Source organism: Miniopterus natalensis, chromosome 15, assembly GCF_054644295.1.
Source record: "Miniopterus natalensis isolate mMinNat1 chromosome 15, mMinNat1.hap1, whole genome shotgun sequence".
Classification (NCBI taxonomy): Eukaryota; Metazoa; Chordata; class Mammalia; order Chiroptera; family Miniopteridae; genus Miniopterus; species Miniopterus natalensis.
This window is the reverse complement of record NC_142095.1, coordinates 23,745,589-23,763,314: the sequence shown is the minus strand read 5'-3', so window position 1 is coordinate 23,763,314 and position 17,726 is coordinate 23,745,589. Positions and strand designations below refer to the sequence as shown.

The 17,726-nt window shown below is 45.0% G+C and overlaps 1 protein-coding gene across 1 annotated transcript in view; it reads right to left on the bottom strand.

Annotated features, from left to right (window-relative positions):
* Positions 1-619: 619 nt before the first annotated feature.
* LOC107546066 (inhibitor of carbonic anhydrase-like) overlaps positions 620-17,726 on the bottom strand; it is a 38,107-nt gene continuing 21,000 nt past the window's right edge. The window contains exons 8-18 of the mRNA XM_087825111.1: positions 17,498-17,676; positions 15,739-15,910; positions 14,719-14,861; positions 12,323-12,413; positions 11,089-11,145; positions 7,763-7,918; positions 4,886-5,027; positions 3,799-3,863; positions 2,961-3,145; positions 1,572-1,758; positions 620-795 (exon numbers count right to left, since the gene is read on the bottom strand). Of these exons, the coding sequence (XP_087681237.1) occupies positions 755-795; positions 1,572-1,758; positions 2,961-3,145; positions 3,799-3,863; positions 4,886-5,027; positions 7,763-7,918; positions 11,089-11,145; positions 12,323-12,413; positions 14,719-14,861; positions 15,739-15,910; positions 17,498-17,676 (1,418 nt within the window). The 3' untranslated portion in view covers positions 620-754. The remainder of the gene's footprint in view (positions 796-1,571; positions 1,759-2,960; positions 3,146-3,798; positions 3,864-4,885; positions 5,028-7,762; positions 7,919-11,088; positions 11,146-12,322; positions 12,414-14,718; positions 14,862-15,738; positions 15,911-17,497; positions 17,677-17,726) is intronic.

Below are 17,726 nucleotides of genomic sequence, written 5' to 3'. Positions count from 1 at the left end.
AAACAGCCTTATTCTAAAAGTGCAGGAAAGTAAATTTCCCCTAAAATTGAGCCACAGGAAGTCCCATGGTCAAATGACATACAAAGTTATTACAAGAAAAAATTAAAAAAGGAGAGAAATTACTGTACAGACAATGACAGCATGCCAGAAAAATATGCCCACAAAACATCTAAAAGATGTAACCTGCACAAAGTTATAGAGAGAGCTAGAAACAGTAAATATGTGGGTAAAGAGTAAAGATTCTTCCTTTTCATTTTTAAATATCTTTAAAAGATAATTGTTTGCTTGATGTAAAAATAATAAAAATGTATTGTGGCTTTTCTGACATGCAGAAGTAAAATGTATGGTAATAAGAGCACAAAAGATAAAAGAGGGAAGTCAGTGGAATAGTGTAGTCAACTTGTGTTGGCTTGCAAATGCTGAGCGTGTGTACCTCTTCCCAACTTCACTTTGGGTAGAATAATCGAAGAGTAGGGAGGGAAGTTGAGCTTTAAAAAAGGTACACTTTACTAGAGATTAAATTCAGAAGCACAATTCTAGCACAAAGAAATAGTTCCTCCCCCACCCCAATGTGAGAGCGTTTAAGGAAGTTTTCTGAGAAGACAATAGCTTTTATTCATTTCAATTTTCGCATCAGTTATGCCACATAAATATGAAGATAACTGGTGTTAACACAGACCCACATGCAGACAGGTGAGAATGTGGCCCCATCGTATCTGCAGGCTCTGAGCGTCTCTGCAGTTGCCCACTTTGATCACTTTTTAACTTCATGGAATGTGCAGGCGTCGAGGAGGTCTGTGAAGCACAACATAAGAGAAAGACCTTCAGGCACTGCCTGTGCTTACTCAACACAATTCTGTTCCTATTTTCTAAAAGTAAATAGTAGGTAATAAAGATTTTTTTAAAACAAACTCTCCCCCCCCCCCCCCCAGGTAATGTCAGTGCTATCCTTAACTACCCACGTTGTTTTTCCTCCTGCTGTCATTATCTCAACACATGAAATAATTCAACAAAAATTCAAGTACACTCCCAATAATTTGATTATCCAAGCTCTAATTTTATTTCTCCAACTTACTTCTTTTTGAGGCAGCTTTGCCATTCTAGCTAGAAAGGACCTACTATTGTGTTAACTACGCTTAATTTGTTTCTATTAATATTATTTTTTACATTTTACTTAAAATGTTTGAAAATTGGTCCTCTCAGTAGTATTACATCATTTTCCAACCTTTTCCCTACATTTGAAGTGCTCACATATATACATTTTCTTTTTTTTTAGCAAAAAAAAAATGAAGTACATATGTAAACAAGTTCAGTTTCCAAATGATCTCAAGTTCTGTTTCATGCTCTGTCTCCTTCAAATATTTGCACTTTTTCCAGCTAGTGTCTTATCCTATTGTCTAATTGAGTCACCTCACTGGTGGGTCTGAACCCTCCTGCAGGGCCAGGAGCAAGCTCCCTGAATCCTTGTGCTCCGATTAGCACCAGCCCAGGGCTTAGCACGAGATGGTCCTTAATACAAACATGTTTATCTGACCCCACATTTTTGCTCCCCAGTGTTTTATTCTACTCACCAGAGGGTAAGCATTGTCTCACATTAGCAATAGCTGTGAGATACTCTGGCCCTAAGTATTTTTGATAAGTTGTTTTGTCCTGAAGTTTAGCCAAACATTCCGTGTCATCACTGAAGAGCAGGTCCTTGGTTGAGGATTTGAACAACTGGAACATCATATATTCAAACCCATTTCTTCCAAAGAGCTCCTGGGTCAAACAGACAGACAGTGAGTGATTGGCAGCGCCAGGGAGCACAGGATCGTGTATTCAGCCTCAAAAGCCCTGAGTCTGCTGGACTGCTCAGCTCCAGCCCCTAGGAGACTGGAACATAGCAACAGCTTTGGAGGCACCATAGTAAAACGGCAAAGAGCCTGGCCTCTGCATTCAAATCCTGAGCTTGTCTTTCCTTGTCATGTGACTTCAGGGAACTTCTTTATTATCTTATTGAACTTCAGTTAACTCATTTGTAAATGGAGATAACAGAAACAGTGAGGTGGCACGTGTTAAGCAAGTGCTAAATAGAAAGAGCTCCAAGTTTGCCACTGTGTCACTGTTCTTCCAGTCACTGCCGGGTGTTTTCAACTTTCTGGGTCATACTTGCATGTCTTCCTGCTGCGCGGAGCCCTTGCCACCCTGCCTCTTCTATCCTCTGGATCTGCCCAGGTACCCAACCATTTCCACCTCTTCCTTCCCCTCCCCTCTCTTCCTTTGTCCATTTCCCCTATAACCAAGGCGGCAGCTCACCCTGTATGAGACCCATCCCTTCAAAAGTCTGTGACCAAGAGCCTCTGGTTTTGCCAGCTCTCCCCAGGTTGTCCTTTAACTGGGATGTGTGGGCAGCATATGCTAAGACATGGATTACTCAACAAGGCTCTGGGTTTTCCCTAACATCACTTGATTTACACAGCCCGTTGCTACATAGGACCAGCCCTTTTTGGCTGCCTATAAAGGTCATAAATTATCTGAATATTGGCTTTATCACTTTCATGAAGCCTAAAATAGCATCCCACTTGCCAGGTTCAGGAAACACATTGGGATCAATCTAGGTCAGATAGCGTAACCTCCAGTCTGCCTTTCTCCCATATAGCTCAGCCTAGTGTGAAGGGCACTGAGCTAACTCCCTTATTTCTGTGACAGAACAAGCCCAAGAGGAACCATGACTCTGCTCAGAGAGCCAAGGGAGTTCCTGGGAGACGCTTCAGATGCCCACATGCCTGAGGCTATTCCAGTCCGCTTTGATATCCTAGATGGCCCCAGAGCAAGAAGTGACCACAGCCAGCAGCCTTTGCTTTCATCAGAGAAAGGGCTGCAAGACTAAAGTTCCACTGCCCAGGGAGAAAGACTGTGAGCCTGGGCTGGGGTGTGTCTGTGCAGGTCTGCAAGTGAGCTGAGCATTCAGTTGCCCATACCTGTTGGTTGAAGAGCATTCTTTGAACAAAATCTGCCTTATCTTCTCTTGAGACCACAGCATGATTTGGGACTATGGCTAGGTGACAGTTCTGAGCCTCAGTCACAGGCTTTCTGCTGCCATCAAGGCACAGCAGCTCAAAGTCTTTCTGCTTTAGATCCTTAGCCCAGTCTTCAGGGTTTTTCCCTGGGGAGAGAGAAGCCAGGACAACTGATAGCTTTCATCGAGGTGCCCTCACTGGGGAGATGTGACCAACCACCCGTGTCTGGGAGAATCACAGAGACACAAAACAATAAAGCTTTTAAAATAAAGCAGAAGAGAAACATCCATAAATTCACAAACTCATAACTTTTCTGATTAGTGCTTTTCAGTCCCATTAAAGACAAAGATTTCTTAAACAGGCATGAAAAAGCATGAGCCAGAAAGCAAAAGACTGACACATTAAACTCTATTAAAATAAAGAATGTCTGTCAAAAGACATCAGTAAGAAAGTAAAAAGGCAAGAGTTTTCAGAGATGGACAATGTATTTTCAGTAAATATATCTGTCAAAAACTTGTATACCAAGAAGGCCCATAAATCAAGAGAGCCAGATGTGCTCAGATCGCCTGCATCCTCTGCATGTTTGTCAGCTGGGTTCAAGGCCAGTGTGATAACCAACCCTGTCAAGTCTGATTGGACATAAAGAATTTTCTCATCCCCTAAATTTAAAAAATGTTATGGCCAAAGTCACTAGAGTCTGATTGACTTAATAAACATTCTTGATTACCCAACTGGGGAGTGATTTCCCATAAGAGACTCAGATTTTTCCAGGGGAGGAAAGGACAGAGCAGACACGTACCGTCTGTGTTCTGCAGGACTGTGGGGTGCTCCACAAAGGCCACGTCTCCCTTCTCAACCAGACACCTGCACACCCAGGGTCAGGTCAGCGAGGAAGATCAACAGGGGTGGGAGGGAGAGACACCAAGAGGGAATCACTGAGAGGCTCACACCCCCTCCACCTCCACGCAGGCCACTTGGTACAACTACTGCCCACCACTTCCACACACAAAATTGTAATGCCTGGCTGTCCCTGGGAATTCGAGGAGAAATATAATAATAATAATAATAATAATAATAATAATAATAATAATAAAAGAAATCAGCTTATTTAGTTTCTATTGTTCCTTATATTAAATGCTGATCAGTTTCTCCACAGGAGATGCTTGTACTCTCCTGTGAACAGGGATTTTCAAGGATGACTGTCTGGTTGGATCAAAACTCACATCAGAGGTTAAAGCCAGCATGCAAGATATAATTCTGAAGGAGTCTCATCACACCCATACGCCTAATCAGCCTTAACAAAGTTAATGTGCATCATTAGATACTTGTTTACACTTAATCCCCTGGAAAATGCTTGTCAGTGGCTAAGGTGCATTCCTCATGAGAAATTTTCACATTAACATCGGTTTTATGACATTGTCAGTTGTAAATTGATATTATTAATTATCAGGAGCACCTCTCCAGTCCTCTCTCTCCCCTAACCTCAGGTCTGTCTATACTTGGCTAGGATTAGTTACTCCCACTCGGTTTTCCTAAGCTCCCTCTCCCTGTTTCTTTCCTGTAGCCCCCTTCATACAGTCCCAGTCCTGGATGAGCATGCTCATCTGCCTCACATGTGTCTGCACCTCAGCAGTGAGGTAACCAGACAGCTTTCCAATGATGAACTTCACTTGGGCGTTCCTGTTCTCCTTTCTCTATTCTAGATCTGTGGTTCTCAAGAAGGGGCTGAACTTGAGTCCTTGGGGCCACTGGGAATTTGCAGTTCTAGTCCCGAATTCTGGCTCTCCCTTAACGCAGCACCCAGATGCTGGGATGATGAAAAAGGCAAAAGGGCAAGAAGGTCATGGGGTTGCCAAAGAGAAAGGCAGCGCACAGACGCTACTCGCCTGAGCGCCCCACTGGAGCCGTAGTATTTCTCGTGGCTGTCAGCAGCACACGCGTGGGCTGGATTGCCGTCGCCGCCGCACAGAGCACAGAGACTGGAATCTGGATCAGAACCAGGGGCACAGCTTTGACTGAAGAATTCATCTGCGCAGGAGGAAACGAGATCAGCTCTTCCTGCCTGTGTTAGCAAGAAAGCCCCAGATTTTTGTCCCTAGAATTGGGACACTCGGGTATTTGGTACCATATTATTTGAAAACTTTTTTAAAGTTGCAGCTGGAGCAAAGTAAAGGGGAACTAGCTGAAGTTGGGACAAGAGTCTGTGAGCTCACAAAAGCCCACCCTGTCCAGGCACAGGAAGAACGGGCACAGATTTAATCCTAAGAGTGGACAAAATTGGAAGTCCTGGCTGGTTGAACCTGTCCCACATGTTTTCTGACCTCTGCTCTCCTCCCCTTCTTTACAAGGCCTGCCATCATGACTCCAAGTTCAAGAAGGGTCCTGAGAGGCCCAGCCACCAAGCCCTGTGCTGGGCTCCAGGGCACCTCAGCGAGGACCCACCTTCCTGGAACCCAAGTCTGTGGGGCATCTGTCACAACTAGAGTCATCACACAGTGATTTTTGCCCCTTGCTTTGGGGGAAAAAATACAATACCACAGGCTGCAGCTAAAGGAACCCGGTGCAGACCTGAGAGTCAGGGAGAGGCCTCAGTCGAGAGATGAAGAATGAACAGGAATTACCCAGTGAAAGGCAAGGAAGCAGCATCTGCAAAGACCCAGGGTGGGGGTGGGGTGAGGGGCAAAAGGCCACCCATAGCAAGAGTGAGCGGGGAGGGGGCAGGGATCCAGACCACATGTGAACTCTGACACTTTGGTATAGATTTTGTTCTTTTTTGTTAGAGAAATAGGGAGCTTCTGAAGGGCTTTAGACAGTGCTGGGCAGGACAGAGTCAGATCTGCTCTTCGCAAAGAACGGTTTGGCAGCAAAGTGGATAGAATCCAGGGCAGATGTGGGGTGCATGCAGCAGGCTACTGCAGTAGTCAAGGGGCGGTGGGGGCAGCTTGGACTAGAGTAGCACAGAGGGGAGGGAGGGAGAGAGGTGGAGGGGAGAGAAACTGGCATCACTGGTGATGGATGGGGGTGTGGAGGATGACAGCTCCCAGGTTTCCAGCTGGGGCAGGTGGTTGGACTGTGGGGTCCTCCACCGAGCTGGGCAGCTCAGGAGCAGGACCAGGCTCAGCAGAGGTGGTGTAATCTGTTTTGGACAGGTTGAGGTTAGTGTTCTTTTAAGATATCTAAGTAGAGAATGTCAAATGGGCAGTTCATATATACAGGTCTGGAGGTCAAGGAGAGATCTGTGCTAGGGATAAAAACTTGATTTCATAAACATATAGACATAATGTTAACAATGGTGACAGCAGCAAACATTTATCTAGTGCTTGCTATATGCCTAGCTTTCTACATACAATATTTGTTTAGATAGTAATGAAGGCTGTAGGCATGGGTTAAGAGAGGGTAAAAACATTGCTTTCAGCAACTCAAGCATTTATTAACCAGGTTGGGAAAGGGGGCTTTGAAGGGGTAGGAGGAAAACCAAGGCAGTATGTTTTCATAAAAGCCAGGAGATAATGTTTTAAGGTGATTTGAAGAAAGAGGTCATATAGAAAAACACTGGAGCATGCCCTTTCAATTAAGCAACAAGTAGGTCACGGTAGCCTTGACCAGAGTTCTTTCTGTAGAATGATGCAGAAAGCCAAAGGGCAGGGAATGGGTGGGAGGTGAGTGGTTCAGACCAGGCTCTTAATAAGCCTGGGAGTAAAGGGGAAGAGAGGGAAGGCAGGAGCTGGAAGAGGCTGTTGGGAGAGGGAGGGTTTTTAAAGATGGAGACACTGGGTGTGTTTACATGTTGAAAGAAATTCTTGGATATACCAGACAAGAAGCGACTGCGGGTATGAGCCCCTGGCGAGGGGAGCAAGGGAAGGGCCCACACCTGAGTGCAGGTGAAGGGACTGGCTGGGTGTGGAGGGAGGCTGAGCACACACAGCCATCAGGAGGCCACAGCTTTGGCGGTGGGATGTCGAGGGGGGAACCTTTCTGGCGGTTTCAGTCGCCTATTGCAGGTGCAGATGAGATCATCTGCTGAGAAAGGTGGTAGATAGGTGTGGGATGGAGATGTGTGGCCAATTAGAACATTAGGATAATTATCGGGAAGTGCCGGGTGTGGAACAGAGAAGCAGTGGGAGTGCCCCTGCGTGCTGGGGGCCCACGGAGGCCAGCAGCTGGGGCATTTCCAGGGAACGAATTGTTCCGCCCTGTGACATTCTCCAGCCATGCTCAGCTGCTCAGGTGCAGAGGGAGAAGAGAACAGGTGGTGGGGTTCATACAGGGCTGGGATTTGTCAGATGGCTGGGGAAAGCAGGGGAGCAGGAGTCTTTTAGGTATTGGCAAGAGTGTTGCTAAAATGGCTAATAAGGGAACCTGAGAGAGGTGAAGATGAAAGTGAAAGATAAAGCACTTAAGGACTTCCTGGTGTAAGGTTTTCCATTTTAAAAAGCAGCCAGTTTGTTTGGGAAAACAATGCACACATTTGCGCGCACACCCCCACTCTTGCTTTGCAGCCCCAGGCTTGTTCCCTGAGCTGGCTGCAAGACATAAAGAATAGAATAGTTCCCCCAAATCTGCCCTTTGGGCTGAGCCACTCCCCTGGAAGCAAGGAGGTGAGGTGAAAGGGGAGGACTTGCTCAGGGACATGTGAAGATCGCCCACAATGTCTGTTCAGCCCTTTTATGTCACTCCTTGCCATCCACTGAACTGAATTTCTCCCCTACACAAGCACAGGCCCAAGGAAGGGGCTGCCACAGCACCTCCTAGAACACACTTACCAAATCTACAGGACCCAGTTTGGTTGTATATTAAGCCCATGGGGATGTTCCATCCAGCAGAAGTGCCAACTGCGGTGTGGCAGGACTTCCTGCCTCGCAGAGAGTTCCAGGTGAGGTCAGCATCTGATTTCTTAACCACTGCCACGGCGTAGTAACCTTGCAACAGAGATACCGAGATGCACTTTCAGTAGCTCCGGGGCCCTCCGACAATGTATTCTAGAGCTGCTGCAGCTAGCCCCTGCCTGCCACTCTCTCCAGGGAGGGGGAAGAGTTTGAGTCCCTCACCTCACTCTAGCAGAAGCCCCTGCGAGTAACTGTCGTTAGGTACTGGGCCAAACAGAATGACACTCCTGCTACAGATGTGTCTGCATACATACATTCACAAGTATTTACACACCACCTTCACACTCGTTCAACTGAATCCTGCTATACATTCTTTTCTGCTAGTTACTTGATTTTTTCTCAGTGATACATCATGGACACCTTTTTGATTCAGTAGAAATCGATACAGCTCTCTCATTCTATTTGTTGGTTGACTCTAAGTTACGTTCCACTGTGTGGAAGTACTGTATTTTATAATCCCCCTGCTGGTGGGCATGTGCATTGTGACCCATCTTTCCCTATTAAACCACTCGTTTATATAAATCTTTGTATCTATGAGTGTGTTCCTGTTTAAATATTTCTGTTGAATAGAATCCAAAAGAAAGAGCTTTAATGACTTCTTTTTTAAGGTTAAGTCTCCAATTTTCAAGGTTCACAATCAATAAAGATACATTTAAAAAAATAATAAAACAATATGGTACTGGCACAAAAAACAGACACATAAATCAATGCAACAGAATAGAGAGCCCAAAAAGAAACTTCTTGTCTAGTCAATTAATTATGACAAAGGAAGCAAGAATAGACAATGAAGAAATGACCATCTCTTAGACAAGTGGTTTTGGGAAAACTGGACAGATGTATGCAAAAAAAAGGAAAGGAAAGAAAGGAAAGGAAAGGAAAGGAAAGGAAAGGAAAGGAAAGGAAAGGAAAGGAAAGGAAAGGAAAGGAAAGGAAAGGAAAGGAAAGGAAAGGAAAGGAAAGGAAAGGAAAGGAAAGGAAAGGAAAGGAAAGGAAAGGAAAGGAAAGGAAAGAAAGGAAAGGAAAGGAAAGGAAAGGAAAGGAAAGGAAAGGAAAGGAAAGGAAAGGAAAGGAAAGGAAAGGAAAGGAAAGGAAAGGAAAGGAGGAAAGGAACCACCCTTTTACACCATATACAAAAGTAAACTCAAATGAATTAAAGACTTAAATATAAGACCTGAAACCATAAAACTCTTAGAAAAAAACATAGGTATTAAACTATTTGACATCAGCCTTAGTAATATCTTTTTGGATATGTCCTCTCAAGCAAGGGAAACAAAAGCAAAAATAAACAAAGGAGACTTCATCAAACTAAAAATCTTTTGCACTGTGAAGGAAACAAAAATACGACCTACTGGGTAGAATGGGAGAATATATTCACCAATGATAAACCTGATAAGGGGTTGATATCCAAAATATATAAGAAACTCCTACAACCCAATAACAAAAAAAATTCAATTTAAAAATGGGCAAAGGATTTGAAGAGACATTTCTGCACAGAAGACATACAGATGGCTGGGCTACGTATGAAAAGATGCTCAACATCACTAATCATCAGGAAAATGCAGATCAAAACCACAATGATTATCACCGCACACCTGTCAGAATGACTATTATCAGAAAGTCAACAAATAACAAGTGTTGGTGAGGTTGTGGAGAAAAGGGAACCCCATGCACTACTGGTGGCACTGCAATTTGTGCAGCCACTATAGAAAACAGTATGGAGGTTCCTCAAAAAATTAGAAGTAGAATTACCATATGACTCAGCAATTCCACTTCTGGGTATTTATAGGAAGAAAACAAAAACACTCATTCAAAAAGATACATGTACCCCTATGTTTATTGCAGTATTATTTACAATAACCAAGACATGGAAGCAACCTGGGCATCCATCGATAGATAGATGAATGGATGGATAAAGAAGATGTGGCTGACATATATATATGGCCCTAGAGTGTATTATGCTAACTGAAACAAGTCAGACACAGAAAGATATAATTCACTTATATGTAGAATTTAAAAAATCAGAATAAACAAAAAACGAATCATAGAAATAAAGAACAAACTGATGGTTGCCAGAGTGAAGTGGGGTGAAGGGATGGATGAAAAAGGTAAAGGGCCATGTAGTCAATAATAGTGCAATAATTTTGCATGATGACAGATGTTTACTATGATTAGTGTGGTGAGCACACTGTAAGATACATAAATGTCAAATCACTATGTTGTATACCTGAAACTAATGTATTATATGCCAACCACATTTTGATTTAAAAAAATTTAAATTCAAAAAAGAAAATGAAAAACTCCAAACCCAAATGACCACCTGTTTTCATCTCAGGAACCTTCATCACAGTTGTTTTCAAACCTTAATGTGCATGAGAATCAGCTGATGGCTTCTTAAAACACAGAGCAGTGGCCCCATTCTGGGAATTCACTCAGTAGATCTGGGGTGGGGCCAAATAATTTTCATTTCTAATACGTTTTCAGGTGAGGCTGACGCATCTGGTCCAGGTACTACACTAGAAGGAGAGCCAGTGCTCTACCTAATGCCCAAGATTAGGTACTTCTCAGACAGATACAGACCCTCTCTGCCTAGGGGAGTCATAGATGGGAGAACATGTCACCTGGTCTATTCTAAAGACGAGGTTGACTCCCCTGCTATTCAAATCCAGCTGGCTAAAAGCTAAAGGGTTGGTCTCATTTCCTCCTCATCTTCATTAGCAGCAAGGCCCCAGAAATGTCAGGAATGGGCTCCTGCCCCAGTGCTGACCTTCATGCGGAGATGGTCATATGACAAGGAGCAGTGTGCTTGGTCAGGAAGGACACAGGGCTTCCTTCCACCTCTTCTCCAGCCCAGGTGCAGCCACTTCCTGGTTGTGTGGCGCTGGTCAAGGGACAGTCCCTAAGCCTCACTTTCCCCATCTATATAATATGAAACAATGATGCCCACATACTAGAGGCTTGCTGAGAAAAGCAAACAGGAATAGTGCAAGCAGGAGTCCTGCCATCGGTAAAGTACCCCACAAACAGCCATTGTTACAGCTTCATGGTAGACTTGCTCCCTAACAATTAACTGTGGTGTCTTCTTCTCCTTCTCCTTTATTGTTTTACAACTCTAGTAACCTTTGTTTAGTCTTAAGGCTTTCGTCACCCTTCTCCCAAGCACAGGCCTTTACCTTTGAGCCCCAGGGTTACTGATTCTGACTCACCTTTCGTGAGCGTATTCACACACTTAGACCCAAGCTGCTCATTGCCATCTTTAGGCACTAAAAAGAAAAAGAAAAAGAATTGGGGTACATGGCAGTAAACTCTCACAAACTCATCCGAAGTCATGAGCTTCTCAATCATAAGAGTTAAGAATTAAGTGAGGAGAAACACCAGCTAAGCAGTCTCATGGTCATTAACAAGCCAAGGCTCTGCAGTCCCGATCTACCTCCTCTTTCCCTGATCTTTGCCATCTGAACTTTAGGTTTCATCCCAGACTCTCTCCAATACTTAGGTAGATGCAGAGAAAGAAAATGAGATGCCCTTTGAAAGGGAGGCAGAGACCAGTGGAGATCTGGACAAAGATTCTTTTGCATTTGCTGTGTGATTTGAGTCGTCCTGACATCTTTCTTCCCTTCAGAACTCTGGGCTGTGATAAGCAATCATATTCTTGCTATGTCGGAGGGCAATGAACCAGTCCATAGAGGCAGAGAGACCTAGATGTAGTCTTCATCCTACCCTGAGCACAGCATTGAACTTCTCTAAGTCTTAGTTTTCACATCTGTAAAATGGACATACCACTATTTGTGTTACAGACCTGTTTTGTTTTGAAGGATAATGTATGTTTCTTGCTCACTGCCTAGCAGAGGAGGTGTTTAACGAATGGTACTGATGAAATCCTCTTCTCTGACTTTATTTTTTCATGTGGACAGATCCCCACTAAAGAACATGACCTTGTGGCCCCACCCCTCAGTCTTCCATTGCAGCTGGCATGAGTTAATTTTGGCTAGTAAATTTGGCAATAGGGTCTAGGCACATGTAGCTCAGCCCCTTATTTCTTTCTTGAGGATAATTGGGAGAGGGTGGTTTAGAGCCTCTCTCCTATGACAAAATGTTTTCCTCTGCCCTCAGCCGTGGGGTAAGCCCAGGGAGAGCTATTCTCCTGAATTAGTGGGCAACTCCAACTCAAGAGCAATTTGGCAAGCACTGTGGCCACCTCTACACCATGCCCTCCCATATCTCTATTTCAATAATAAAGGTGATATTTTTATATCTTTTTGCCTAAATCCTATATCTATATCTTAATTGGCTCTGACATTCAGGAAGAAGCATGTTATCTACTAGCCCCCTACACTCCAGCAATAGTTATTATTATCTCAACAATGAACTAAATTATTTCGTCTCCAAGTCCACGGCCCAGAGGGAACAAAACAGTGAGAGACACTTCCTTCCACTTACTGTAGTTCTCTGCCAGGACAGGCACCAGACCACACTTGCCCGCCATGTAGATGAAGCCTCCATCCAAGCTCATGGCATCAGCTTCTCCTTTCTGAAGTTGGGAGATAAATTAGGGGCACAATAGTGAGGTTGTTACCCTGTCTCACTGACCCTCAGAGGTTTCCATCTCATTGGCTTCATGTCACATGTCTTTGTGATTAACCAAATCGTAGATCACCCAAAGCTTCTGCCACATAAACACGGGTTTAGAAAACTGGACATGCCTTTGGCCTGGTGACCCAAGAGAAAGAGCTCAACCAGGGTACTGCTGGACATAGCCTCACTAGACTTTCACTGTATCACTGTCACTCAATGATCTACATGACCGGACTAATGACTGCATTTATCTCTTTCTATGGAACACGTTTTCTTCTGGCAGAGTTCAGTTCTGGTCCTATACCCTATTGGCATTATACTCAGAGCCCTGGCACAGCAAAAATTTTCAATAAATATTAATTTCTCTACTTAAATAATTCATTATAGGCATACCTCAGAGATACTGTGGTTTGGTTCCAGACCACCGCAAAAAATCAAATGTAGCAATAAAGAGAGTTACATGAATGTTTTGGTCTCCCTCTGCATATAAAAGTTATGTTTACACTATACTATAGTCTATTAAGTGTAAAGCAGCATTATTTCTAAAAAACAATGCACATACCTTAATATAAAAAATACTTTATTGCTAAAGAATGCTAACTGTCATCTGAGCTTTCAGCAAGTCTTAATCTTTTTGCTGGTGGAGGATCTTGCCTTCCAAAAAAAAAAAAAAAAAATCCAATATCTACAAAGTGCAATAAAGGAAAGCACAATAAAATGTGGTCTTCCTGTAATAATTAAGTTATGATTTAAATCAATGAATTTTTCCAACAGAGCAAAAAGTGTATACTTACAGTCAAAGATAAGGTCATCAGGAAAGAAACACAGAGACACATACACACTCTTTGCTTTTGACTTTTTAACTGCTTTTCTAGAAATCTATATTTTTAAAAATCTATTTAAAACAGTAGTAACTCTAGAAGGAAAAACTTGCCAAATCCCTACTATGTCCCAGGACCTTTTCTAAACACTTTACAGTGGTTACTGCATGTATTCCTCACAAAATCCAATTAGGTAGGTTGTATAATTTCCCCTCTTTTATACATTAGTAAACTGAAGCAGAGAGAGGTTAAGTAATATGTCCAATAGATGGTCACTAAGACTTAAACTTAGGTAGTTTAATTCCTTAGCTTCTGCTCATAACCGCTATATCACACAGCCTTGGGGATCTGACTACTCCAAAGGACACATCCCTAAACACTATTCTACGCACTTTTTTTCCATCCATAAAATAGGTGAAACATCTACCTCATAGGCTTATCATGAGGATTAAATGAGTTAATGCAAGTAAAGAGGTCATAAGCAGAAATACTAGCTGTCGTTAATATTAAAGGCACACTCAGAAATACTGACAACTAAAGAACAGAAATATTCGCTCCCATATTATCTATCTCCAAAGGATTGGGAGATCATTCAGATATAGACATTTGGAAATTGGTTAAGTACACTGAGGCCGAGATACTTGGTGGAATATTATGCAGCCATTAAAACATAATAATAGCAATAGCTAACATTTATTGACTGCTACTATATGCCAAGCAATGTTATGAGCACTCAAATTCATTTAACCCTTATAATTGATGAAGTGAAGAGACTGTATAAGCTGCAAGATCTTAATCTTATGGGTTGGTTCCGGGGAGGTTTTACCAAAATTAGGACCTTCTTTCCTAAGAAAGACTGTGTGTCTCCAGAGTTGGTCAATGTCTCAGTCCTTTATTTATATATATTTTTTCTAATCACAAAAGTATTATCTGTTAAAGAGAAATAGAAAGTTAATTATACAGCTTCATAACTCAAAAAGTATGTGGTAATGATCTCTGAATTATGAAGTTGTGAATAATATTATTTATTTTTCATTTCTCTTCCAGCATGTAATATTTTTATCACCAGAAAAAAGTTATATTTTCAACTAAAGGACTGAAAAGATTGATTTGCTTTCACAATCCACAAGGGCCCTGACCACACCCCAGGATATGACCCCACTTTCCACAGGTCCTAGGCAGGACGCCGCTCAGAGCTCACTGGTCAGCAGAGCTGAGCACCAAATGAGTTTGGGACTTGGCCTGGCTCTTTGTTTCTCCCCAGTCCTGAGCTGGAGGGGTCTGTAGCATGGAGTGAGATGGGTCTTTGGAGAGTTGGGGGAAGCACATAACAGTTGTATCTCAGCCTCGTGACTGATCGGGAGGTGTCTGGGAGGTCTCAGCAGAAGTACCATGTGTGTGGGTGTCTGAGCTCAGCTGTGGAGGCAAGGCCTTCCTTACCACAATGGCAGCAATGCAGTCCTCGATGGTCTCCTCTGAGGTACACTTTAAGACGCCACCACTCACAATACTCCACTCCTCACACTTGGCCATCTCATGGTGGCCCACCGCACACCACTGCACCCTCTGGGGGCCTTCCACACCTAGGACGGGTGGAGAAGAGCCAGGGATCCAAAGGAAGCGCCAAGATGGGTTTGGGGGTTTAGAGTAGCTGCCCAATGGGGTCCCCCTCAACAGCAGCAGAGTCTCATGCCCACATCACCACTCATTCCTGCCCAAAACCCTCCAGGAAAAATGGGTATTCAGTTCTCAGAAAGGGCAGTGAAGGCAGAGCAACCCTAACCTCCCTGCTGACCTCACCTTCTCAGGCATCACCTCCCCAGGGAAGGCCACTCTGAGCACCAGCCCAGCTCAGGGCCTTCTGGGGTTTTCTCTTACAGGACTACAGGACTGGGTTCTCCTATCCAGGAAGCATTCCCCAGTTGGTAGTCCTGTGTTCTGTTCTGGGTGGGCCTGCTTGCCCTCCCCTCACCCAATGTCTTTGCTCACCAAGGTATGCCCACATCTAACACAGAGGCTTTGTAGATGTTCAGTAACTACTGGTTGACTAAAAGGAGGGAGATAAAAGAGAGAAGGAAGGAAGCAAGGAACAACAGGGATTCAGAGGGAGGCAGGAGCTGAATTAAAACCCCCTGAAATTCTAGTTTTCCTGATGGTGGCAGAGGCCATGTTCCCACTTCAGTTTAAGATGGGCTACTGCCCTGTTCTGCTGTTGGGTGGGGCAACTCTGGCTAATACAAAGAAGCCAGAGCCATCATTTCTTCAAGTTGTCTATAATCTGAAGGTAAGTTAGGTCTTCTCCCCAGCTCAACAGAAAATCCCCTCATTAAAACCCAGTGCAGCTGGTAGCTCCCCTGGGCTCTGCAGGCCAGTGAAGGTTGGGTGAGATGAGGCTTGCAGGTACCAGGAAAGCCCCTCTGACCCCCACCCTGCCCACTGCCTGACCAGGACCTTACACACCTCCCGTGAGACGCAGAACGGCAGCTATATTCTCATATCCCAGGTACAGCTTGGCATCCATCTTAGGTGGGACTCTTAAAAACCCTTGGGCGGCATCTGTAAACAGCAGGTCCTTCCCAAGACGAGAGCCAAAGAGCTGGAATTCTGCTGACTTGTCTTTTCCAAAATGTTCCTGTTCAAAGGATAAGAGAAAAAGTGAAGGAGGGAGGCTGGCATAGAGAGGCTAAGGGGAAGACAAACCTCAAACCAGATCAGAACAGAAAGGGGAAAAGAATGAGTGCCTGAGGCCCTGCGCTCACGGGCTTCTCAGGTCTCTCTCCAGGGAATGCTTTACCCAAATCCCAGCTTGTTAGCCTTGTGCAGACTCAGGGAAACTGCCAGGGGCTGCTCCCCGATTTGTACGGAGTTTGGGGTCATCATGTGCCAAGCAGCTGCCGCTACCCAATGCTGTGTTCCCGCAGGGCAGTCGGTGAAGGCTGCCTCGGTGCTGCAGTCTGAGGGCCCCAGGTGGCTCTGGTGGTCTTCATCCTGGAGTCGCTGGTGACCCAGCACCCGGCCATCGAGGCTGGAGGTGAGGAGTACCGGGCTCCTCCCCCAGCCCAGTCCTGCCACTGAAGGATCTCAAGCAGTCCCTTCCCCCTTCTGATCTCCACCAAAACGAAGGGCCCTTTGCCTCTACCTCCCACTGAGTTGCCCAAAGTTGTTGCCAACGAGCTGACGCAGCACCTATTCACACGCTCTTTCCAATGTCTGTCTGCTTTTTGCTTTTGCAGTGGCTCTGCATAAATGTCACCTGCTGCCTTCTCTGGCAAACCTCCACACTTCCTTGCGGTGCACACAGCTTATTCCCTGGGGCCCAGGAACCTTCCCAGATGCACCCTGCAAATCTTGGTCCTTCTGTCCTCCGCAAGTACAATGTACATAATCCATGTCCCCAGTGTTGTGACATCCCACCTGGTGATAATTTGTATGTGTCCGCATTTCTCTGTGAGCAACTCAAGGGAAGATCTTCGTCTAGTTCATCTCTGAACCTCAGTGCTGAGCAGAGAGCACCGACAGGGATGGGACCAGGTGATGAATGGGGGGTGGCTGGGAGAGACTGCCACCAATGCAGCACAGAGAATGAATGCACATGGAGGGGTACCTGCCACTGAGGGAAGCCAGGGCGGGATCACGTGCCAATAGGATAACAGGGGAACAGTTCATGGAGGGGGGACATCTGTACTGCATCCTGAGGACCTGTTTAGAGCTGAAAAGAACATACTGGGGCAACCAGGAACTTCTGCAGAGTCTTTGGCCCACTGGGTCAGTGCCAGGCAAGGGTTTATGGCCTCTGCCGTGTATAACATACAGACTTGCCCGGCCTGGTGTGGCACAGTGGTTGAGCATTGACCTAGGATCCCAGAGACTGAGGTTCGATTCCCGGTCAGGGCACATGCCCGGGTTGCAGGCTTGATCCCCAGTTGGGAGTGTGCAGGAGGCAGCCGATCAATGACAACTCTCGCATCACTGATGTTTCTATCTCTCTCTCTCTCTCTCCTCCTCTTCCTTCTCTCTCTGAAATCAATAAAGATATATATATTTTTTAAAAAGCATACAGACTGTGTGGCTTGTGGGTGAAGAGGGTGATGTGTGGTATGGTTCCTGCTGTGTCTTGAACCCAGAAGGACTTCCAGAGTGGCAATAAGAGAGTGAAGGAAAGTGCCCAAAACCCAAGCAAGAGACTCCCAAGCAGGAGGGAGGACAGTAGATTTAGTACCTGGGCCTGGTTGAGAAGCTCCCAGATCAAGTCCTCCTTGCCACCCACACTTCGGGCCACAACGGCATGGGAAGGGACACTGGCCAGGTGGCACTCCTCATATTTGTCCACTGGCTTCCGGGTATTGTCCCTGCAGAGCAGTTCATACTGGTCCCTGTCGGCCTGGTGTGCAAGGTTCTCTGAGGGAGAAAAGTCCAGAGGAGCCAACAGACTGTAGGCAGAGACATCA